The 26,281-nt window shown below is 37.6% G+C and overlaps 1 protein-coding gene across 7 annotated transcripts in view; it reads left to right on the top strand.

Annotated features, from left to right (window-relative positions):
• NR3C1 (nuclear receptor subfamily 3 group C member 1) overlaps nucleotides 1-26,281 on the top strand; it is a 125,403-nt gene that overhangs the window by 65,862 nt on the left and 33,260 nt on the right. For 5 of the 7 annotated variants that reach the window (XM_023187762.1, XM_023187763.1, XM_023187766.1 and 2 more), the window contains one exon: nucleotides 24,431-24,600. In XM_023187762.1, coding sequence (XP_023043530.1) covers nucleotides 24,431-24,600 — 170 coding nt within the window. The remainder of the gene's footprint in view (nucleotides 1-24,430; nucleotides 24,601-26,281) is intronic. The other 2 variants (XM_023187769.2, XM_023187768.2) reach the window with 1 other exon arrangement.

Below are 26,281 nucleotides of genomic sequence, written 5' to 3' on the forward strand. Positions count from 1 at the left end.
TATATGTGTTTTGCTACAGTTACTAAATTATATTAATATAAATTTTATTTTCTAATTGTTTGTTGCAATATATAGAACTTTTTATAATATTGTGTCCTGTGATCATGCTAAATTAACTAATTCTAGTCATTATGTCTTCAATATCCTTCTCTTGAATTTTCATTGTCTTCTCCTCTGGGACTCCATTCATATGTAAGGCCATTTGATACTGTCTCTCAGGTCCATGAAGTACTGTTAATTTTTCTTCAGTCTTTTTTTTTTGTCTCTGTTCTTCGGTTGAATGAACGCCATTGATAATTTGGTATGTAATGGCTCACTTAAACTTCTTGTTATTTGTAAGATATTTCTATCCTCAGTTGTCTGGAATCCTTTAGTCCAGAGCCCCTCCAATCCTCAGCCTAGAAGTAAGGAGAAGGATAGGGTGAAAGTAATGGGAGAGCTTCTAGCTTCAGAAGAGAGATCAGAACAACAGAGGAGTCATCTTGGATAAGGAAACTTCCCTCAAACCTATTATTTATATCCTCAGAAATAAGAAAAATAATGCATTTATCAAATAAAATGATTTTGAAAAAGGGAACTTCAGAGAATAAAACTAAACTCTTGGAAATTAAAAGGATGATAGCATAAATGAAAAGCTCAGTTGAAGGACTGAAAGATAAAAGTAAGAAAATATCCCAAAAATAAGAGCAAAAAGACAGCAATGTAAAATAGGGGAGAAGATAAGAGAATTAGAGAACCAACTTAGGAGTTCCAGAAAGAGAAAAATGTAGACAACAAAAGGGAAGAAATCATCAAAGACTGGAGTAGGGGAGGTCATGCTGTCTGTTTCTTTTTCTATTTTTTATTTTGAATTACATTTTTTTTTTTACTGTGAAACAAGCATATGTACCTAAGAATGAACAAAATACATCTGCAGTCATGTATTGCTTAATAACAGAGATAGGTTCTGAGAAATGCATCATTAGGCGATGTCATCATTGTGCAAACATCATATAGTGAACTTAAACAAATCTGAATGGTGTGTCCTACAATACATCTGGGCTATATGGTATAGCTGTTGCTCCTAGGCCACAAACATACAGCACGTTACTGTACTGAACACTGTAGGCAGCTCTAATACAGTGGTGAGTATTTATATATCTAAACATAGAAAAGGTACAATGAAAATACAGTATAAAAGAGAAGAAAATAGTACACCTGTATAGGTACTTACTGTGAATAGGGCTTCCAGGATTGGAAGTTGCTGTGAGCCATTGAGTAGTGAGTGAATGTGAAGGCCTAGAACATTTATTATATAAAGTCTACTGTAGTGTAAACTCTGTAGACTTAGGCTACACTAAATGTATGAAAAATTTTCTTCAATAATAAATTAACCTTAGCCTCCTGTAACTTTTGTACTTCTTAAACTTTTACCTTTTTTTTTTTTTAACATTTTGACTCCTTTGTAGTAACACTTAGCTTAAAACACACATTGTACAGCTATAAAAAATATTTTATGTCCTTCTTCTGTAAGCGTTTTTCCATTTTTAAGATGTTTTTATTTTTAAACTTTGTTGCTAAAAACTAATACACAAACACACCCATTAGCCTAGGCCTATACAGGGTCAGGATCATCAGTGTTCAACCTTCACATGTTGTCCCACTGGGAGGCCTTCAGGACAATAACAAACACAGAGCTGTCGTCTCCTATGATAACAGTGCCTTTTTCTGATATACCTACTGAAAGACCTGGCTGAGACTGTTTGACAGTACTCTAAAATAATGAAAAAAGTATAATACAGTAAATATATAAACCAGCAACATAGTCATTTATTATCATTATCGAGTATTATGTACTGTACACAGTTGTATTTGCTGTATTTTCTATAACTGGTAGCATGGTAGGTTTGTTTACACCAGCATCACCACAAACATAAGCATTGTGTTGTATTACAATGCACAGCTACAGCTAAGTGATAGGATTTTTTCAGCTCCATTATAATTTTATGGGACCATCACTATAAATGCTGTCCATCATTGACTGAAATTTATGTCGTGCATGACCATACATGCAATTTAATGAATAATTATAAAGCTAGCACTGTGTAATATCCAACCAGGGTAAGAAATAGAATATTGCCTGTACCTTGGAGGCCTCCAGTATGACCATGTAAGTTTACAAATCCTATTTTGTTCCTCCTCCCCAGAGGTACCACTGCCCTGAAAATGTGATCATTATTTTCTTGTTTTTCTTACTACCTACATAAACATCCTTAAACAATATAACTCAGTTTGTATATTTTGAATCCCATATTAATAGAATATCATATGTATATGAATTTATGTGAATAGAATATTATATATGTCATTTTGCATCTTTTTTCACTCAACACTGCATGATTCATTCATGTTGTAGTATACAGCTGTACGTTATTCATTGCTATGTAGAATTATATCCTCAGAGATAAGAAGATATATGGATGTTTATAAATAAATCATTCCACTATTATGAACATTTGAGTAGTTTGTAGTTTTGGTTTATTTAACCAAAAAAATGCTGCTGCCAACATTCTTACACATTTTACTGTATATGCACATTAATTTATTTACAAGTATTAATTTCTTTTTGAATATGTGTCTAGTGATGGAGTTGCTAGGTCATAGGACATTCTTGTCTTTGACTTTACTGGATAATACCGAACTGTCTTTCAAAGTGATTATGTCCTTAAACTCAGGATACATCTTACTGTCAAATGTTCAATTTTTGTCAATCTGATGGATGTGTAATGGTATTTCATTGTAGTTTTAATTTGCATTTCCCTGATTACTAATTAAGCTGAATAACTTTTCATGTGTTTATTGGCCATTTGAAGTTCCTGTACTATAAAGTATCTGTGTAAGTTTTTTGTCCATTTTTCTAATTTTCTGTCCTTTTAGTTGAAATTCAAATTTGCCTAAATCTGTTATTCTCCTAGCACAAGTAACTGGGATGCTTTGCTTTAGATTTAGCCTAATTCTTTATCATTTTGTCAGCTTGACGGTGCTTTTAAGGATATATATATGTGTGTGTGTGTGCGTGCATGTGCATGTGTATATATATGTATGTGTGTAGTTTTTTGAGACAGAGTCTCACTCTGTGACCCAGGCTGGAGTGCAGCAGCACAATCTTGGCTCAATGCAGCCTCCACCTCCTGGATTCAAGCTTTTCCCTGTCTCAGCCACCCAAGTAGCTAGGATTACAGGTGTTCCACCATACCCAGCGAATTTTTGTATTTAATAGAAACAGGGTTTTGCCATGTTGACCAGGCTGGACTCGAACTCCTCACTTCAAGCCATCTGCCTGCTTTAGCCTCCCAAAGTGCTGGAATTACAAGTGTGAGCTTCCACGCCCGGCCTGGATATTTTTTAGAAATATTTTTATCTGGCACTTTGGTTTTTGGCTGGCAGGTTGGCACTCACAGTCTGACCTACCATTTCTATAAAAAGAAACCTGTAAATGGTCTTAGACTTTCAACCAGTCTTCCTGATTTTGAACCCCTACCTTTACCCTCCAGTTTTTGAGCCTTTCAGAATTTTTTTCATAATAATTAGGTTGCTTCTTAGTTTTCCCGTCTGCTGACTTAACAGATCTCAGGAAACCAACAATCCTTGTCCATCTGCTTTCTATCTTATGAACTGTTGCTGGTATTGTCTCTTCTCTTTTTTTTTTTCTTTTTTTTTTTTTGAGACGGAGTCTGGCTCTGTCGCCCAGGCTGGAGTGCAGTGGCCAGATCTCAGCTCACTGCAAACTCCGCCTCCCGGGTTCACGCCATTCTCCTGCCTCAGCCTCCCGATCTTCTCTTTATTCTTAGAAGTGTATGCTTTTAAAAACAAATACTGGGTTCCAGAGGGAGCTGAAATAAAAGCATGTGTTAAATATACCATCTTTAACCAGAACTACATTTGACTGGTCATTTTATTTTCAAGCTCACATACACTTCAAACAGAGATATGACTAAAGGAAGTATGTGAACAACAGCCAGGGCTCTGAACATCACAGATTATATCGCCATACTTGAAATATTTTAAATTTTGATTTAAAATGAGAGCTTTATACATATGTCCTCAATGGACTGAGTGTTTTAAGTACTTAACATCCAAAACGTTCTTACTAATCAAGAGAAGACAAACACCCCAACAGAGAAGTAGGCAATTTTTATCAATTGCCAGTTCACCAGATTTGTTTTCTGTTAGAAGTGAATATGGGGAAATACATGTGCTCATGTTTTGCCTACTTTCCTGGAGCCGGTGAGGAGAGGCCATTTAGTGATCCATGTGATAAACTCTAAAGGTGTCCATCAGCTTTCCAGTCCCTTCTAGGAATTTAACTTAAGGAAATAATCAGACATTTGCAAAGGTGTATACAGTGGTATTTATAACAGTGAAAAACAAAAGAATGACCAATAATGGGAGAATGAAAGTTATAGCTGAATACTTTGCAACTACTAAAGAATCATGTAAAATATCTATTGACATAGGAGTTTTATCAAAATGTGAAGTATACAGCTGAATAGTACCTCCTCACATATAAAGCATGGTGCAAAGTAGCCATTTATATTGTTATCCCCAAAATAAATATATGCAAATTCTTTAAAGATGAAGGCTATATATGGAAGTGTTTGCTGGTTTTCTGTCAAAAGAATGGTGGCTTTATTTTCTAATTTAAACTTTTTGCGGTTTTCTAAATTGTCTAAATAGTTAAATTTTTATAATGTAAAAGTGTCTTCCAATTTAGCTTCATTTGACAAATTACCTTTTCATTCTATCTAGCTGTATATTTCTAAATGAATTTACAGCAGTAATCTTAGAGCAGATGAATTTACAACAATAATCTTAGAGTAGACTATGGATTAGATGTAAAAACATGAACTAGGAAAAAAATATTTTGGGCTTTATGGTTACAGAGAGTTTTCCTCAGTGTGGGGATCATAACTGTATTGAGTTTATTCAGTTTTCCTTTCCCACATGAATGAAAAATGGGGCCAGCCTACAGCTGGAAGTGCCTCGGCATGTACCACTCTACTGTGTATGATCTGATTTCTTGATGCTAGCAGGGAGAGAAGCAAATTGCCTCCTATTCAAACCAGGACCCTCTGTCCCACAAATAGCATCAGCCAGTCATTTCAGCTACTCCCTGCAGTGGCAAGAAGGTGTGAACCCCTCATGTTCTCTGTTGCATACCCTTGTCTAATTAACTGTTTCTTATTCTTTTCAAGTTTTGGCTTTATGCTACATTTCAGAAATCATAACCTTTTCTGGTATTATTTTCTTTTTGACACTGTGAGAAAAATTAAACTTTCAAATGGATGCTTCTTATAGACTATTTATACCATTTTCCTCTCTTTTGGGAGGCAGAGACAGGGACAGAGTTCCTCCTCAGGCTAACTAGGAAAACTTACTAACTGCTTCCAATGTAATTTTAAAGATCTCCCTCTTTCTCTTACTCCCTGTACTCTTAATTTTTTTTTTTTTTTTTTTTTTAATTTTAAGTTCCAGGGCACATGTGCAGGATGTGCAGGTTACGGTTCCAGGGCACATGTGCAGGATGTGCAGGTTACGTAGGTAAACATGTGGCCATGGTGGCTTGCTGTACCTGTCAACCCGTCAGGTATTAAGTCTGGCTTGCATTAGCTATTTTTCCTAATGTCCCGCCCTGCCACCCAACAGGCCCCAGTTACGCTCTTAATCCTTATAGCTTAGATGTTATGATCCACAGTGTGGTTCTTACAGAAGGTTATGGAAAAAAAAAAAAAAAAGAAACACTCAAAGTGCCCGAACTATCTTAAAATAATCCTGGTACAGCTAAACTCATGCACTGACTTTCCACCTAACATGTAACAGTCTCTGTTGTGATATATTGTTTTAATGTCTGAATGCTTGTCAGCTTTCAGTATTAAAGATGTGAATCATTTATCAGCAATGAAACATTTAGTCTAAGGTTGTCAGCTATTTATGTTACAAATTAATGACTGTCCTTAAAATATCAATTTTGTGATTCATGTTTTGGCAGGTAGTTAGATGTTTAGTGTTCTAATTTTAAACTATGGATAAAAGTTTTGCCATAATCATAGTTTTATTGGTTCCTTTTCTCCCCTACCCACTCCCCAAAAAGTCCTGCAATTCTTTTTAGTTAAACTTTTATTTTAGGTTCAGGGGTACATGTGCAGGTTTGTTATACAGGCAAATTTTGTATCACAGGGGTTTGGTGTACAGATTATTTCATCACCCAGTAAATAAACATAGTACCTGATGGATAGGTTTTTAGTCTTCACCAACTTCCCACCCTCAAGTTGGCGCCGGTGTCTGTCATTGCCTTCTTTATATCCATGTGTACACAATGTTTAGCTCCTACTTATAAGTGAGAAGAACATGTGGTATTTGGTTTTCTATTCCTGTGTTAGTTTGCTTAGGATAATGGCTGCCAGCTCCATCCATGTTGCTGCAAAGGACATGATCTCATTCTTTTTATGGCTGTGTAGAATTCCATGGTGTATATACACCACATTTTCTTTATCCAGTCTTCTGTTGATGGTCTTTTAGGTTGATTCCATGTCTTTGCTATTGTCAGTAGGGCTGCAATTAACATACACATGCATGTGTCTTTATGGTAGAATCATTTATATTCCTCTGGGTATATACCTAGTGATAGAATTGCTGGGTCGAATGGTAGTTCTGTTCTAAGTTCTTTGAGAAATCATCAAACTGCTTTCCACTATGGCTGAATTAATTTACACTCCTACCAGGCGTGCATGCGCATTTCCCTTTCTCTGCAACCTCGCCAGGATCTATTATTTTCTGACTGTTTAGTAATAGCTGTTCTGACTGGTGTGAGATAGTATCTCATTGTGGTTTTGATTTGCATTTCTCTAATGATCAATGATGTTGAACATTTTTCATATGCTTCTTGGCCACATGTGTGTCTTCTTCTGAAAAGAGTTCATGTCCTTTGCCCACTTTTTAATGGAGTTGTCTTTTGCTTATTAAGTTCCTTATAGATTCTGGATATTATATTTTGATCAGATGCATGGCTTGCAAGTATTTTCCCCCATTCTATAGGTTGTCTGTTTATTGTGTTCATAATTTCTTTTAGTGTGCAGAGGCCCTTTAATTAGGTTCCATTTGTCAATTTTTTTGTTTGTTGCAGTTGCTTTTGGTATCTTTGTCAAAATATTTGCCAGGGCCTGTGTCTATAATAGTTCATTTCCCAGGTTATCTTCTAGGGTTTTTATATTTTTAGCTTATGTGTTTAAGTCTTTAATGCATCTTGACTTGATTTTTGTATATGATGTAAGAAAAGGTTTCACTTTGAATCTTCAGCATTTGGCTAGCCAGTTATCCCAGCACCATTTACTGAATAGGGAGTCCTTTCCCCATTGCTTGTTTTTGTTGGCTTTGTTAAAGATCGGATGGTTTTAAGTGTGTGGTCTTATTTCTGGACTCTATTCTGTTGCATTGGTCTATGTGTCTGTTTTGTACCAGTACCATGCTGTTTTGGTTACTGTAACCTTATAGTAGTTCGAAGTCAGATAATACGGTGCCTCCAGCTTTGTTCTTTTGGTTTAGGATTGCTTTGGCTATTTGGGCCTTGTTTTGATTCTGTATGAATTTTAAAGTAGTTTTTTTCTAACTCTGTGAAGAATGTCATTGGTATTTTGAGAGCAATAGCATTGAACCCGCTAATTGCTTTGGGCAGTATGACCATTTTAACAATATTGATTCTTTCTATCCCCTGCAATGCTTTGTTGTTGTATTTAACTTTTTGGTTGTGAAGTTTTTTCAGGGATGTTTTTGTTGAAAGTAACAACTCTAAAAATTATGTTGGTAATTAAAATTTTAAGTAAAGACTTTTATTTTCAGAGATTCCATTTCTCTTAGAATTTGGAGCTGTTAATAGGATAATCCAATCTGCAGTGGTACTCAGCAGTTTCTGTTTCTTGCATGCAGACCTGCTTATATGAAAACACAGTTTTAAAAATGCTTTCTTATGGCTGACATTCACATTCTTATTCTTTTTGATTCTTTTCAAAAAGGGATTTGGTTTGTTAAAAATATTTTTTGCAATACTTTTATGAAGATACAAACTGATGGAGCTTTTAAAATAAATTTGAGAGAATATAGTATTGATTTTATTTGTAAATCTCAATATTATTTTAGAAAAAAGGAAAAGATTATTTACTATTATTTTGATTATAAATGCTTATCAATTTCAAAGCTTCCACATTGCACATCTCCCACTGCAACAGTAGCTACCATTTATTCTTTCTCAAAAAGTGCTATGTGCCCTTGAAATTTTTACATTTTGAAGAATATCCCTAAAATTTTAAAAATTAGAAGAAACACGTTACTTTTCTAATGAGTGTTCTAAAATGAACCACAGTAACCTATATTTACTTAGACTGTGAAAAACAACCAAAACCAAAATTTATTTTCTATTGCTAAATTTTCAAAAGTGAAACTACATGATAGTTTACATGGCACATCACTCTGTTATTGTGAATTGATAAATGTATATGTAGACAAATATGTGTAAATCAGAGTACATACAGATTATATACAGTGCCACAATACATTTTTTAGTACGTTTTGACTGATATTTAATTATATAATTTACCAAGAGGATCTCACCAGAATGTGGAAAAGTACTGAATTTTAGAACAATTCACACGTTTTAAAAAAAATGTATTCAGCCCTTTTATCTGTATCTGGGGAATGCAGGGTAAAGGAATAACAAATGAGTATTGGTATTTAAAAAAGGTGTTAATTTCTTACCTGTGATACCTGTTACTTTGGGTATCATTTGACCTTTATTTCTGTGAAACAAAGGAGTTCTAACATCCTCTAATTACTATAATATTGTTCTAATTTAATCTGTCTTAACCTGTGACACAGTTTGAAAACCAAGCTTTTGCTATTGGCATGTGCAAAAAAATAAAGCAGCAGTAGACTTGGAATCTTGAATGCAAATTTAGATTTTGCCTCTTAATAAATGTATAATACAGTGTCCTGGGAACAGTTCTCTAATTTCTGAGTCTTAGTTTCTGCATCTGTCAAATGGGATCAGAGATACCTACTTTCAGGATGTGATATGGTTTGACTCTGTGTCCCCACCGAAATCTTATCTTGAATTGTAATCCCCACATGTTGAGGGAGGGACCTGGTGTGAGGTGTTTGGATCATGGAGATTTCCTCCATGCTATTCTCGTGATAGTGAGGGAGATCTCAAAAGATCTGATGGTTTAAATATGGCAGTTTGCCCTGTGCTTTCTCTCTCTCCTGCCACCATGTAAGACTTTCCTTGCTTCCTCTTTGCCTTCTGCCATGATTGTATGCTTCTTGAGGCCTCCCCAGCCATGCAAAACTATGAGTAAATTAAACCTCCCTTATAAATTACCCAGTCTCAGATACTCTTTATAGCAGTGTAAAAACTGACTAATACAGAGAATTGGTACTGGCAGAATTGGGTACTGCTATAAAGATAACCTAAAAATGTGAGGCGACTTTGGAACTGGGTAACAGTCAGTGATTTGAACAGTTTGGAGGGCTCAGAAGAAAACTGGAAGATACAGGAAAATTTGGAACTTCTAGAGACTTGTGAATACTTTTGACCAAAATGCTAATAGTGATGTGGACAGTGAAGTCCAGGCTGAAGTGGACTCAGATAGAGATGAGGAACTTATTGGGAACTGGACCAAATGTTGTTTTTGCTATGCTTTAGCAAAAAGACTGGCAGCCTTTTTGCTCCTGCCCTAGAGAAGTGAAGAACTTTGAACTTGAGAGAGATGATTTAGGGTATTGAGCAGGAGAAATTTCTAAGCAGTATTAAAGTATCTTAGTGGTGACTGGCTGATTCTGAAAGCATTCAGTCATATGCATTCACAAAGATATAGTTTGAAACTGGAACTTAGGTTTAGAAGTGAAGCAGAGCATAAAGGTTTGGAAAATTTGTAGCCTGACTGTGTAGTAGAAAAGAAAACCCCATTTTCTGTGGAGGAATTCAAGCCAGCTGCGGAAATGTGAATAAGTAACAAGGAGCTGAATGTTAATAACCAAGACAATGGAGAAAATGTCTCCAGGGCATGGCAGAGATCTTCAGGGGCAGCCCCTCCCATCACAGGCCTGAGACCTAGAAGGGAAAAATGGTTTCCTGGTCAGGACCTCACTGCTCTGTACAGCTTCACGACATGGGCCCTGCATCCCTGCATCCCTGCCACTCCAGCTCCAACTGTGGCTAAAAGGGGCCGAGTTAATGGCTTGCACCATTGCTTCAGAGGATGCAAGTGTGAAGCTTTGGCAGCTTCTATGTGGTGTTGGGCCTGCAGGTGCGCAGAAGACAAGAGTTGAGGTTTGGGAACTTGTGCGTATACTTCAGAGAATGTATAGAAATGCCTGCATGTCCAGGGAGAAGACTGCTGTGGAGGCGGGGCCCTTATGGAGAACCTCTGCTAGGGCAGTGTGAAAGGGAAATGTGGGGTTGGATCCCCCATACAGAGTCCCCATCTAGTGGAGCTGTGAGAAGAGGGCCAGTGTCCTCCAGGCTCCAGAAAGGTAGATTCACCGAGAGTTTGCAGTATGCACCTGGAAAAGCCACAGAATGCCAGCCTGTGAGAGCCACAGGGGCACCCTGCTGAGCCACAGGGGCAGAGCTGCCCAAGGGTATGAAAGCCCACCCCTTACTGCAGTGTGCCCTGAATGTGAGACATGGAGTCAAAGGAGATTTTTGAGCTTTTAGAGTTAAGGGCTGCCCAGCTGGGTTTCAGATTTGCATGGTGCCTGTGGCCCTTGGTTTGGCCAATTTCTCCCATTTGGAACAGGAACATTTACCCAATGCCTGTTCCCTCATTGTATCTTGGAAGTAACTAACTTGCTTTGGATTTTATAGGCTCATAGGTGGAAGGGACTTGCCTTGTCTCAGATGAGACTTTGGTCTTGGACTTTTGAGTTAATGCAGTAATGAGTTAAGACTAGGGGACTGTTGTGAAGGCATAATTGGTTTTAAAATGTGAAAAGACATAGAATTTGAGAGGGGTCAGGTGCAAAATGATATGGTTTGGCTCTGTGTCCCCACCCAAATCTAATCTTGAATTGTAACCCCCATGTTTTGGGGGAGGGACCTGGTGGGAGGCAATTGGATCATGGGGGGAGGTTTTTCCATGCTGTTCTTGTGATAGGGAGTTCTCAGGAGAGCTCATGGTTTAAATGTGGCAGTTTCCCCTGTGCTTTTTCTCTCTCCTGCCGCCATGTAAGACGTGCCTTGTTTCCCCTGCCCCTTCCACCATGATCGTAAGTTTCCTGAGGCTTCCCCAGCCATGCAGAACTGTGAGTCAATTAAACCTCCTTTCTGGATAAATTACCCAATCTCAGGTGGTATCTTCATAGCAGTGTCAGAATGGACTAATACAGGATAGTAATGAAGATTACAGAATATGTAGATCAAGAAGTGCTAAGTAAATAGCAGCTATTATTATGTAGTCAAATTGAATGTATACATTGTGGTACTTCAGTGTCCTTTAAATTGAGTAACTAGAAATTTGTTGGCTTTCTCAATCTGCTCACATCAGATGACATGTTATTTTATGCCTATACTTTTTTCTGGTTAATAGATATAAATCTATTCACTCAACTTCTATTTACAAAACTGGTAGTGTGGCAAGACGTCTCCTTTCTAGTTAAGTATAATATTAAGTTCATTTTACTTAAATTAACTATGGTTTGGGAAATGCTTTTCATATCATCATGTATGCCCAACTTGATACTTTAGTGGGACAGTATATTTCAGAAAAAACAAATGCATCCCCCAAAATTCTAGGGTTGAATACATTAGTCAAACATATAACAGTGTACTTCAGAGTTCCTCTAAGGGCAGAACTCATGGTATGAATATACAAAACACTCATATTTATACTTTTGTATTTTTGAAATGCAGTCTTCATGTTAATTTAGCATTTTAATGACCAGCATGACATTATCTTAATAATTTGGAATGCCAATATGTTCATTTAAGACTTAATATAGTAAGTATCTGAAGAAAAAAATGGAAGTGACTGCATGCTTTTGTATCTCTTAATTATAATTTGTGTTCCACTGTGATATGAAGGATAGAAGAGGCAAAAACAGAAATTAACTTTGATGTTTAACCTTACCTTACAACTGTTAAGTGGCCCACATAATCTTAAAAAACTCTGTCAAGCTTAATGGATGTTACTCTGCAGGTCCATGCCAAGCGCAGTCATAAGGTTATGAGACACATGGATTTTGGAATTAGGAAGAGCTGAATTCAGATCCAGGTGTTGCCTTACAATGTGACTTTGGGCAAATAAAAGGCCCGATTTTTGTATCCTTACCTGTAAAATGGACTCAGTAAAAAATATTTGAGATAATTTATTTACTGTACCTAGCCATGCAGCTTGACACACAGAATTACAAGTCAGTACTTTCCAGTATGATTACTGTGAAAGGGATATTTTGTTTCACCTACTGAAAACTTTTTCAGTCTTAAAATTTTTATCTAATTGGCTGTATTGGAGATGTCTGCTGTGTAACTTTTATATAATTTTAAAAACTCTTTCCTCCTTGATCTTCTAGGGATAAGCTTACCAATATTTTCATTATTTACTAAATATATCAGCCCCCACCCCTTATTTATGGAGGATAGGTTCCAAAACCCCCAGTGTATGCTTGAAACCACCCAAATCCTATATGTATATTGTTTTTCCTATACATGCATACCTATGGTTAAAGTTTAATTTATTAATTAGGAACAGTAAAAGAGTAACAGTAACTAATAATAGAATAAAACAATTAAACAATATGCCAGCATCACTAATCTTGTGCTTTAGGGCCATTATTAAGTAAAATAAGGGTTGCTTGAACACAATCACTGTGATACCATGGCAGTCCAACTGGTAACACAGATGTGGTTTGGCTGTGTCCTTACCAAAATCTCAACTTGAATTGTATCTCCCAGAATTCCTATGTGTTGTGGGACGGACCCAGGGGGAGGTAATTGAATCATAGGATCTGGTCTTTCCCTTGCTATTCTCATGATAGTTAACAAGTCTCACATGATCTGATGGGTTTATCAGGGGTTTCCACTTCTTTTTTTCCCCAGTTTTGGGTATGTCATCACAAGCATGAAAATGGACTAATACAGTAAACTGGTACCAGTAGAGTGGATGTTGCTGAAAAGATACCCAAAAATGTGGAAGCGACTTTGGAACTGGGTAACAGACAGAGGTTGGAACAGTTTGAAAGAAGACGGCAAAATGTGGGAAAGTTAGGAGCCTCTTAGAGACATGTTGAATGGCTTTGATCAAAATGCTGAGAGTGATAGGAACAATAAGGTCCAAGCTGAGGTGGTCTCAGATGTATATTGGGAACTTGTTGGGAACTGGAGCAAAGGTTACTATTGTTATGTTTTAGTGAAAAGACTGGCAGCATTTTGCCCCTGCCCTAGAGATTTGTGGAACTTTGAACTTGAGAGAGATGATTTAGGGTATCTGATGGAAGAAATTTCTAAGCAGCAAAGCACTTAAAATGTGACTTGGGTGCTGTTAAAAGCATTCATGCTTTAAAAGGGAAACAGCATAAAACTTCAGAAAATTTGCAACCTGACAATGCAGTTGAAAAGAGAAACCCATATTTTGAGAAGAAATTAAAGCTGGCTGCAAATATTTGCGTAAGTAGCACGGAGCCTCATGCTAATCCCCAAGACCATGGGGAAAATGTCTCCGTGGCCATGTCAGACACCTTCAAAGTAGCCCTTCCCATCACAGGCCCAGAGGCCCAGGAGGAAAAAGTGGTTTCATGGGCCAGGCCCAGGGTTCTCATGCTGTGTGCAGGCTAGGGACTTTGTGCCCTGTATCCCAGCTGCTCCAGCTGTGGCTGAAAGGGGCCAAAGTAGAGCTCAGGCTGTGGCTTCAGAGGGTGGAAGCCCCAAGCCTGGGCAGCTTCAACATGGTGTTGAGCCTGTGGGTGCACAGAAGTCAAGAATTGAGGTTTGGGAACATCCACCTAGATTTTAGAAGATGTATGGAAACACCTGGATACCCAGGCAGAAGTTTTACTGCAGGGCAGGGCTGTCATGGAGAACCACTGCTAGGGCAGTGCAGAAGGGAAATGTGGAATTGGAGCCCTCACATCGAGTCCCTACTGGGGCACTGCCCAGTGGAGCTGTGGGAAGAGAGCCGTCATCCGCCAGACCCCAGAATGGTAGATCCACCAATAGCTTACACCGTGTACCTGGAAAAGCTGCAGACACTCAACACCACCCTGTGAAAGCAGCTGGGAGGTAGGCTGTACCCTGCAAAGTCACAGGTGCGGAACTGCCCAAGACCATGGGAATTCATCTTTTGCATCAGCATGACCTGGATGTGAGACCTGAGGTCAAAGGAGATCATTTTGGAGCTTTAAAATTTGACTACCTCACTGGATTTCAGACTTTCATGGGCCCTGTAAACCCCCTTTGTTTTGGCCAATTTCTCCCATTTGGAACAGCTGTATTTAACCTCTGACACTGCATGGCACCCCCTGCCCCCCACCCTTGTGTCTAGGAATTCACTAGCTTGCTTTTAATTTTATAGGCTCATAGGCAGAAGGGACTTACTTGTCTTATCTCAGATGAGACTTGGGACTGTGGACTTTTGGGTTAATACTGAAATAAGCTAAGACTTTGAGGGACTGTTGAGAAGGCATGATTGGTTTTGAAATGTGAGGATATGAGATTTGGGGGGGCCGGGGTGGAATGATATGGTTTGGCTGTGTCCTCACCCAAATCTCAACTTGAACTGTGTGTCCCAGAATTCCCATGTGTTATAGGAGGGACCTGGTGGGGAAGGGGTGCGGTAATTGAATCATGGGGGCTGGTCTTTCCTGTGCTATTCTCATGATAGTGAATAAGACTAACAAGATCTCATGGGTTTATCAGGGGTTTCCACTTTTGCCTCTTCCTCATTTTTCTCTTGCCACCACCATGTAAGAAGTACCTTTCACCTCCTGCCATGATTCTGAGGCCTCCCCAGCCATGTGGAACTGTAAGTCCAATTAAACCTCTTTTTCTTCCCAGTTTTGGGTATATCTTTATCATGGCAGTGTGAAAACAACTAATACAGATGACTAGTAAGGGACTAACCACCAGGGAGCGTCTTCAGTGTGGATATGCTGGACAAAGGGATGATTCGCATTCCAAGGCATAAGATCTCATTACTCAGAATTGCACAGAATTTAAAACTTATGAATTGTTTATTTCTGGAATTATTCCATTTAATGTTTTCAAACTGTTGTTGATTGCAGGTACCTGAAACTCTCAAAAGTGAAACCACAGATAAGTGGGGAGTCCTGTACCTAAAATTATTCCTTTAAATTGTTTCAGTGGATTTGTAGGGACCTGAGTATGAAGTGAGAGCAGCAGCATGAAAACCTGAGGGAAATTTCGATAGCAAAAGAAACTCATCTAGTATACTGGCGTGACAGAGGAACCAAGACGTTCTCATGTTAATGTGAGAATCTAAGAATTAAAGAATTAAGCCTTTGCCTTTGAGGGAAGGAAAGGGTAGTGTGGCTTTAAATCAGGTTGAGTTTGGTTCTGAGGGTTCTTTTTCCTTCCTTTATATTGATATGAATATAGACACAACTGTTCTGCATTTCCATTTGTTTTTATAGATGTCTTTGTAGGACTTAGGAACTGCTAATTATGGAATATAAGATATACATTAGTTTGAGGAACATTTGAAAATTAGGTCAGATGACACAAATTGTCACACAATTTTAAGACAAATGTTTTTACCTATTTGACCTAGTCTGGCAATCCCTATTTGGGCAGAAATCTTCATTTGCAGGTCATGATTGGAAGCAGGGACAGAAAAAAATTGCCACCTTTTTTGTATTATGTTACCAAGACATCAAACCTACAAAGTTGAAAGCATTATTTCTCAAGTTGAAGGCCTGGATATACCTCAACTTCTCAGTTCTGACACTTTATCATGGTGGAGAAGGAAGACGATTGCTTAAGAACACTGATGTTGGTGTCAGAAAGACCTGGGTTTGAACCCTGACTTTACTAGTTACTTAGGTCACTTTAGGCAACTCAACTTTTCTAAATCTTGTTTCCTCATCTGTAAATGCTGAAAATAGTACCCACCTCATAGGTCTATGGAGAGGATTAAATGGGATAATCTATACAAAGAAAGAGCTTGCATAATAGTGCCTAGTAATAGTGAGGTTATACCTGTATTCTGATTATAATCTCATAAATATTTACCATGTTAGTTGTCTCAGAGTTCTTTTGCAAAACAGATAAAGATATAAAGTATAAGTAAGCAAAATAAGTGAACATATACTGAAATTTTACAAGACGCTGGTGATATGGAGAGACCCAAGACATGGGCCCCTAAAAGAAATTATTGATAGAAACAGGATACATATACATCAAAAGGTAACATAGGATCATCTGTGCAAAGTGCTATATGGCAGTGTTTTAGGAAGTCTAGAAGCTGTCATGGATCAGAAATACCATGGTGGACACTTCAGACAAGGAAAACAGATCTTAGCAAAAGCTACTTCTATCATAGGTCCTTGATAAATATTTTAGGATCCAGGATCCATGTAGTGATAAAGAAACTACATGGATTATGTAGGGGAGTGAGAAGACGTATGACTGGAAAAATAAAAAAGAACCAAATTGTGGACCATATTGAGCTTGTTCTATACACAGTGGAGGAGCCCTTCAGATTTTTAATCATGTTGAGAAAAGAGTTTTAGCAGTGTGTGGGGATAGAATGGAAAGAGAAGCCAGTGCTAGAAGGACTACTTAGTATCAACCATTGCAGTGGTTAAAGCAAGAGGTGAGGGAAGGCATACATTAGAATGGCGGCAGTCAGAGTGGATGGGAGGGAAAAGGTCCTGACATAGTGTTACACGGTGTAATAAATAGGATGTGGAAGATGGGTTAGAATTGGCAAAATCTCTGCATGTACGTCTGGATTACTAAACATAGAGCAATTCAAATCTCTCTAAGAATCTAATAAAATATTTAGAAATAAGTTACTGTTGTGCTTGAGGTGAACACAAATGGCATGTCAAAGATGCTCGAGATACCTTGCTGGAAACAGGCAACAACTTCACCATTGTCTCCAACATGTTCTTGCCTTCTTTGAAGATGTCATGTTCATAATTCTGAATGTCTGAACCATCTGTTATCCTTGTATGCTCTTACGTGTGAGGAACCATAAGGTGGGAACAAAATCCAGTCTTAATTCTAGAAATAACCATGCAATGAAAAAGTTTTCAGTCTTTGTTCTTACCATACTTGTTCTTGGTATTCTGTTTACCATTCAATGTACTATTATTGCTTCTCCTTAAAACTCTCATCCCCTAATGCAAGCCTGAGCAAACAGGACTGAGAACACACAGCCTAAGAAGGGAGTGCTTCGGGTCTCAAGACTTACTCTGTTTTTCTCCATCTTTGACACTTGGTTTGAAGAACCAAAAAGGATACAGCTGTTAGGAAGTAAGTTACCCAAACATAGTGACCAAACAGTGGATTAATTCTTCCAGTGAGAAAGAAATACGTTATTTCTGTGAAACAGATTAGACTTTAAGTAGCTTAGATAACATGATTATATTCTCTCTACAAATAAAATACACAGGACCTAAGAAACCCTTTATAGATCCAGGTGTTTTCCTCTCCACTTTTCTATCCCCAAACCCACCTTGCAAGATATGGCCAGCTTATTTGGAGTTAATTAAATCAAGACCTTCGTTTTACAGACAAGGAAACCAAGCCCAGAGACACTGAGTACTAGGCCACTGGTGTCTTACAGGTCTGAAAAATCCTTTACTGAAAATTCTCTTAATCTATTAATGTATAGGTTTTGTTGCTGTAACCCTCTCCCCAAGAGGAGTGAATATAAATGATGCAGAGTTTGGATGGCTACCTTAATATGAACCTAAAGTTGAAACCAATACAAACCTCTCTCAATAAATGCAAAGAGAATAATCAGTCTTTTTTGGCTTGTTAAATAAGATAAAATGTGTTCTGCTAAAACCATTTAACAGAAATATTGTGAAAGGTTTCCCCTAAAGCATTTTTCTATTTGATTTGAAAACTATTCCATAGCTTATTATCAAACAAATCAGTAATCCTTTAGCTAATGCAGAGATAAATGGGCAGTCAGAAAACATAATCACCTGGTGTATGCAGCTGAGTATTTACGTTTTTCCTACTGAACAAAGATAAGAAAAGTGCAGGTGACTTTAATGTGTAAAAACTACCTTTTAGTGTTAGCGCTAGAGGGAAAAAGAAATTACTGGCTCAAGCCAATCCTGTACTTGGTAACTAAGCTGTATAGTCCATAGCTTGGCTTCAGCCCTGTTTTGAATCTCTTTTTGGACTTTTCTTGAGTGGACTGTTTAGGGCTGCTTCAGTAGTGCAGTTGTTGCATTTTTTTTTTTCTTTTTTTTTTTTTGAGACGGAGTCTTGCTGTGTCGCCCAGGCTGGAGTGCAGTGGCACGATCTCGGCTCACTGCAAGCTCCGCCTCCCGGATTCACGCCATTCTCCCGCCTCAGCCTCCGAGTAGCTGGGACTATAGGCGCCCGCCACCACGCCCGGCTAGTTTTTTGTATTTTTAGTAGAGACGAGGTTTCACCATGTTAGCCAGGATGGTCTTGATCTCCTGACCTCGTGATCCACCCGCCGCAGCCTCCCGAAGTGCTGGGATTACAGGCTTGAGCCACCGTGCCCGGCCAGTTGTTGCATTTTTAAGCATAGTCTAGAAGGTTTTAAAATGTTTCTGGTCCTTTTTTTTTTTTTTTTTCTTTTCCACTTTATGTTGCTTAAAAAGCTTTATGGCCAGGTTTTCTCATCCTCAGCATTATTGACATTTGAAGCTGGATACTTCTTTGTGGTGGGGGCTGTCCTGTGCCCACAGGATGTAGGATGGTTAGCAGCATACCTGCCTCGTCTCCCTTAGATCCCAATAGCATTTCCCCCACCGTGATAACCAAAAGTGTTTTCAGACATTGTCAAGTGTCTCCTAGAGAGCAAAATTACTCTCTGTTGAGAACTGCAGTGCCATGGTATTTGCACAAAAACTTGACAAGCCAATGGGAATATACCCATTCTATTGGTAGTTGTAAAAAATTAATCCAGTTATGGCAGCTGTATTTCTGGAATTTTTTTCCATATTAACACTTGCTTTCTGAGGTGGTATCTTTTTTTTTTCCTCCCAAGTTTCTTGCATTACACTGAAAAATTGCTGATTAATTCACTTAAATTGAAGACTAAGCGAATCATGTCATTTGGGTAATAGTTTACCAACTCTGCCCCTTTCTCTGTCAGGGAAAGCCTCTAATTTAGTAAGCAATACTGTATCCTTTTGTCAAGTACAGTACCACTCCTATTAGCAGTAGGGCAACTGAGATTGAGAAAGGTTAAAAAGTCACCGAGCTATTACATGGTAGAGTTAAGTTATGAATTGTAGCCTGTCTGGTTTAGAGTCTTCACTTTACTAGTCTCCATAACAGCAATTCTTCCAGTGTGGTCCATGGGGCCCTGGGAGTCTCCCTTGAAAGGGCAGACTATTTTCACAGTAACACACACTTTATTTGCCGTTTTATTATGTCAACATTTGCACTGATAGTACAAAAGCAAAGATGAGTAAAACTGTTGGCATCTTAGTATACAGTAGTTACTATATTCACTGCCATGCACTTAAAATGTTTGAAGAAGCAAAAAAATTATTAATTACATTAAATTTCAACCCTTAAATACACGTGGTCTTTCTCATGTCACTGTGACAAAATGAGAAGATGCATAATCCACTTATATCACATATAGCATTTGATAGTTGTCTCAAAGAAAAGTGTGTATAAGATTAAACTGTGAGTTAACCCCCTTTTTCTCATGGAATACCATGAGAGATAAACTCTGGTTTTCAGCCTTGGGCATTTGGCGATGTTTTCCCAAAAATGACTGAGTAAACGTAGCACTTTAAGGAAAACAATTTAAAGTATTTGTTGCCAATTGATAAAATACAGGTTTCAAGCAAAAATTAGAATTTTTGAAGACTTGCATCTGCCACTGTGAGCTTGACAAATGTGATTCTTTTCTATTATGAACTATGTCAACATTTGAAAGATCTGCATAACTCAGTGAACCAGTATTTTCCAAATGACTAATGCATGATAATAGAAAATCATGCATGGGTAAAAGATACATTCAAAGTGCAAGATAGACTAACATATTTCAGTGTAACAATCAAAAGTTCATTGATAACAGTTTTGGATTCCACATTGCAATACTAAAACCTTTAAAAAGCTAAATTGTCAAATGTTGGTGTAGTATCAACAAAAGGAAATCTATAATTACCTGAACTTAAGTTTCTGGAGGACCATTAACCTTCTGCAGGCTCACAGGGAAGACTGTAGCACTTCTCTTTCCCTGAGATCCTCCAGGAAGCAAGAAGAAAAGATAATCCTTGGGGGTAGGGTAGAAACCTATTGTGTGATGATCACAAGTATGTAACAAGGCTTTATATAACTCTAATATATATAATCCACACAAACCCCCTAAAATGGCACTAATAAGGGAACAGACTCAAAGAAGTTAAGTCAGCTAGCCACTGTCACAGCTATTAGAGCACTGGAGCTAGGATTTGAACCCAGATTTGTCTGTATGTAAAGTTGATTCTCTTCGTAATAGTACTGAGACACAAGAGGCGGCTACAAAATACTCTGATACTCCTTCCTAGACCAGAGTTTCAAGGTTTGTTATCATTTGTAGCATGATACTGGATCCTCACAGTGCCTGCCTTTCATTCAGGTGCCAGGAAATGTCTGCCTGAATGAATGGGTGTAATTTACCTGCACATTTTACATGCTTCTCAAGGTGTGTGATTAACTCATAATCCATCCATGACTTTCACCCGTAATCCTCCTTGTGGCAATTGCTTTGCTTGCGAGAAGATTAAGTAGACATATCTAGCTTTATGCATGGTTTTCTCTCTCTGAACTCTAACATAAGCTCAGCTTCAGGAATTATTCGGTTTCCACTACATTTGCCATTCTGATTGGGAACCACCAGCATTCAGGTATTCACCTGGAACAAGGCATTTTGTTCCAAGGGTTCTTCACTTAAAAGCAAGCACCCTAGCAGTAGTTCATAATGGAACTTTTTAACATTCTCAGAATGTTTGGCATAGCTGTGAACACACATTGAGCAATCAGCAACTATTACAGATAATGATGCCCTTAAGACCAGGACATTTTAGCTTTCCCATTCAAAGGGGGTGAAATATGCACTCTTACTATAGTGTACTTTTGGTTCCTTCTGCCATGTATCCTTAATAAAAGATGTCAATTCCATATAGTTTTCTCTTGAGTTCTGACTGTTTTATTGTACCCTAGCCCTTTTAACAATATCAAACTTGTAACTGAATACCATTTAGCATTCATCCATTTTTTCCAGTGGTGTTCATTATAGGCCATCTTAGTCCTCCTATTTGTATGACAAAAATTGATTTTTTTCACCAATATCTATGGTACATCTGGCAGCTTTCCATGTACTCAGTTCTTATCTGATGTAGCCCAGAATGACTGCCTGAAGGGATGCCAAAAGCCTGATTAAGGTTCCAGATTTTTAGCTACTGTATTATCAATCCATTTGTTCATTTCAGTTTTACTTTCCCTTGTCATCTGTAGCTTACAGTTGAGTGCCCTAAACATGTTTTGCATATATTCCAATATCTAAGAATGTGGGAAATACGGTCCTAGGATTTAGACTTAATACCACCTTCCGCTTATATAATACTTACTCATAAAATCTTCAGTGTTTCTGAAAAAGAAAAAGGAACATGAACATGTATTGAAGCAGGAACTTGTAGTAGATTTTCTATGTGTTATCTTATTGTCACAACACACACACAGGTGATACCCTTCCCAGTTTACTGATGAGGAAACACAGGGGTCAAAGTGGTAGATACCTATCCAAGGTAACAGAAGCTGTGAAGTGGTACAGTTGGGATCTAAAACATGTCAACTTCACCATAGATAGGCTCCCCGATCAGCCACCTGCCACGGCCTGTATGACTGCATCCAGGGGTGATGACGTCATTTTCACAGGGTTATTGAGAGCTGAAACTACAAAGTACTACAAACTATTATTTAAAATATAAATACATACTATTTATGCATATGTGTGTATATATAATTCCTTGGGGAAACATTGCAGAATACCGTCCTAACCTTTAAACAATGCACTCATTTTCTGTAAACTAATATACAAACAACTGGTTGGTTCCTAAAAATAGCTGTCAGGTGACAGAGATTGGCTGAGCAAGAATAGGAGTATCTTCAGAATAGAAGCCAGAGAGGTTTTTGCTTCCCCAACACATTGTTGCACCATTCCCTGTTCCAGGACCTTCCTACTTCTCTGTAAAACTCTGGCCCAAAGCAGCTCCTCTACATTAGTCACAAGTTTCCATTAAGCACGGGTGGCCTGTGCCGGACCTACAGCAGAGTCATTTCAGGTTATTCTCTTCTGTTACAGGCTTTCAACATGTAGTCAGTCCACTCACCCAAATCTAGCAGGGAATCAATGCCTTGTAATACAGAAGCCTCTAGAAATTCTTAACAGTGTTCAGAGAACAATGTGAAACCCTGGAGCCTTTTCCCAGAATTAGGGTGGTGGGAATGCTGTCCTGGTGACTAAGGCTGTTAGGTAAGCAGACTGTTGGCAAGATTCAGGAAGCTTCATTTGAGGACAGAATTTAGGGGGAGCATTTGAATTTACTGGCTTAATTACTTAAGGGAACATTTATAAAAGAAATTGTTATTCTACAATTACTACCTTTTAACTTTTTATTCCTAAAGAGAACAATAGCAACAAAATATGTTACTTGATAAATGTAATTTATAACCAGACTGATAAGTAGAAAAAATTTTTGTTACTTTCCTCTGTGAATTAGTTTAAACATATTTGTAATTGAGATTTACTACTGTTATTGGCTGAAATAAATAAAAGAAAGCGATAATAAAGGATAACAGAGACAACTAACACCCAATTTAAGTTTATTTCTAAGTGCCATCTCTTTTAGAGAAAAGGCAAATTAAGAAAAGTTTAGAGAGTGGTACTAGTATGTTTATGAACTTGTATAGATGATAAGCAAAACAGACTTTAGTATGTAGAATTCCAGAATCAGCAGGTTGCCAGCATCCATGTTTTTGAAGATTTGCTTAAGAACACAACCAAAAATGGAATAGGCAGTCTCTAATTATAAGCAGAAGGCAACAAAATCATTTTAGCTGCATAATACAGTTCTAGTTCTGAAGTCAACACGTAAGAGGAAAATTCCTTAGGAAGATACAACATTGAAAACCATTGTATCATGTAATATGAAATGCAGTAATTAATTTTTCCTCCAGTAATAAAAAGATCACTGTTTCGTTGGTTTATAAAAATACATCTTTATCCGCAAATGTAGCAAAATGTTAAGAATTGGTGAATACTGGTAAAAACTATATATCTATTGTACAATTCTTTCAACTTTTCTTTGAGATTGAAAATTTTTAAAACAAAAAATTATCTTTTAAACACCTAGTAATCACTAGACCGGCACTCTTTGTGGTGAGAAAATGAAAAATGTTAGAGACTAGTAAAAAGAAGCAGATTCATATTTCTGTCTTTTTCTTCAGGCCAAATAGTCACAGAGTGGAGTGGGCAGAATGGAACTCACTTTTGAAAGCCTAGTGCTTTGTCCAGTCTTACTACAAGCCGGACAGGAAGGTTACAGAAAATGTTTCTGGATCAGTCTTGTCTGAGTCATATGAAATTGTGGTTTCAGCCAAGATGATATTAGGAATTGAGAGACATGGGACAAAACTTTTAAGATTGTAAAAACATTTTGACTCTAGTGGGAAACATGAGTAGAATTGTAATGCCGCTTGATTGAATTTTAAAAGATGCCTGTATAAGATCTTAAAATTAGGAAAAAAATTATGTCCTAAGCAATTAAAGGCATAGGAGGCATCTTTTTGGGATGATGGAAATATCCTCTGTCCTGATTGTGATAGTAGTTATGTGAATATTTAACAAAAGCCATAAATTATAGATTTAGAAAACAGTAAATGTTATTGTGTGTGACACCTTAATAAAGGTGATTATAAAAATAAACAAATCGAACCAGAACCACACCATTCTATTTTGGAGGCACTTCAAAAGAAATGACCTCATTCTTAATTTTGTTTAAAGAAGATTATAACATGATTTGAATATATTTAGATAGGATATTTTAGTGCCTGCTAGCACTTGAAGCCAGAGGTCAGTGTGCGCATTCTGACTATGAAATGAAAAGCTAAGAGAACTGTATTTTGATATTTCTTTGACAGTTAAATCATAACACTGTTCTTCCCCTTCTTTAGCCCCAGCATGAGACCAGATGTAAGCTCTCCTCCATCCAGTTCCTCAACAGCAACAACAGGACCACCTCCGAAACTCTGCCTGGTGTGCTCTGATGAAGCATCAGGATGTCATTATGGAGTCTTAACTTGTGGAAGCTGTAAAGTTTTCTTCAAAAGAGCAGTGGAAGGTAGTGTGTGTTTTGAAGAGTTTTATTTTTCCTCTACTTGGTTTTCATTTCTCAGGGTGGATTTTGAAATTTCCATTATATGCAAAGCCCATGAAGGCTAAATATCAGTTAAGAGGGGAGAGGAGGGTGGCTTCTAGGTCCTCTAATGTGCAGTAAATTATTTAAAACAACGACACAAAAAGATCTAGAATAAAATAGAAAAGTATAAGTTGATGCCTGGGAGTTTGGTCAGGGAGCATAAGGTAACACTATAAGAAAGTATTATCATATGAAATGATGGTGTTAAGTTTGGGCATAACATAATGTTCATTGCATTAGAAATATGGGCTTTAACTTCCATAAGCTAATAGGTTTCAAAGTCCCCACCTATACTGGCCTGGCAAAAATGTGAGACACAGTGAGAACTGTGACAGGAAAAAAAAGACATTCATTTCATTTCTTATTCATTTTTTTTCTATTAAGCCAGGGCACTGTGCTAAGTGGTATAAATACCAATAAGACCTGATCCTTACCCTCTGGGAAGTCACACTCCACTGAAGTGAAAGATGGGTTAACAGTGACAAGGTGCAGAGATTATAATTCGGAGGAGGGAGAGAGAAACTCGACCTGAGGAGGTCAGGAAAAGTATTTTAGAGAAAGATATTTCACTATATAAATGTTGTATTAATATAAATCTTACTTTGTTATGGATTCAGACTGCTGACAGGGCAACAGCATTATCTCCCTAAAGGAGAAATTCATTCCATAGCAAACCTATTAGAAGAGAGTCTAAAATTTCCTAATGTTACCAGTGACTCCTCTTGGAAAAAAAAAGTCATATAATTTAGTTATTTCTAAAGTTTGAAAGCAGTGTGGCCTAAAGCTGTGATTATATTAATTTTTAAAGAAACATATTTACTATTCATTCACTCTATGAGGATTCTTTGTCTCATGTTGTGTTTGCATATCCATGAGTTAGATGAGTCATTTTCTTTTGTTTTACTTTTTAAAACATTAGCAAATTACAAAATTACTCATATTACACCACAGAGATTACAAGGATGCCAGCTTTGGCCAGTGTAGTAGTCCCATCTATTGATTAGAGTCAAAAGTAAAGCCCAGCCCTGCCTAGTGCAATGCTTCCTAATAAAGTGGATTATATTTAACACATACGCAAAAGACGGAAGCATCTTCGTGTCCTCACTTTACTACTCACTTTCTTAACTGCCTAAGTATTTCCATGATATAAATGCAGTGATAACAGTAAGACAGTCCCTGACTTAATGATTTTTCAACTTTTATGATGGTGGGAAAGTGATATGCATTCAGTATGCTCCCCAGCTTACAGTGGGGTTGCCTCCAGGTAAACCCATTGTGAATTGAAAATATCTTAAATCGAAAAATGCACTATTGACTTCTAATGGGTTTATCTGGATGTAACTTCGTCTTAAAGAGCATCTGTACTGTATATAATAAATACTGACAAACTGATTTTTGAAGGTGAATTTCACAATGAAGCCTTAAATATGGCTATTAAAAATGTTTACTTTCCTCCATTTGAATTAAAATTCTTTAAAATGGTACAAATTCAGATGCTTATAGAGACCAATTATGTGTCATTTTGGCTAAATGTAATACAGTTGTGGGGAGGAGGGCACATGTTAGTATTAGAGATTGCACACATGCCCTACCTAAAAGCATCCCA

Source organism: Piliocolobus tephrosceles, chromosome 4 (assembly GCF_002776525.5).
Source record: "Piliocolobus tephrosceles isolate RC106 chromosome 4, ASM277652v3, whole genome shotgun sequence".
Classification (NCBI taxonomy): Eukaryota; Metazoa; Chordata; class Mammalia; order Primates; family Cercopithecidae; genus Piliocolobus; species Piliocolobus tephrosceles.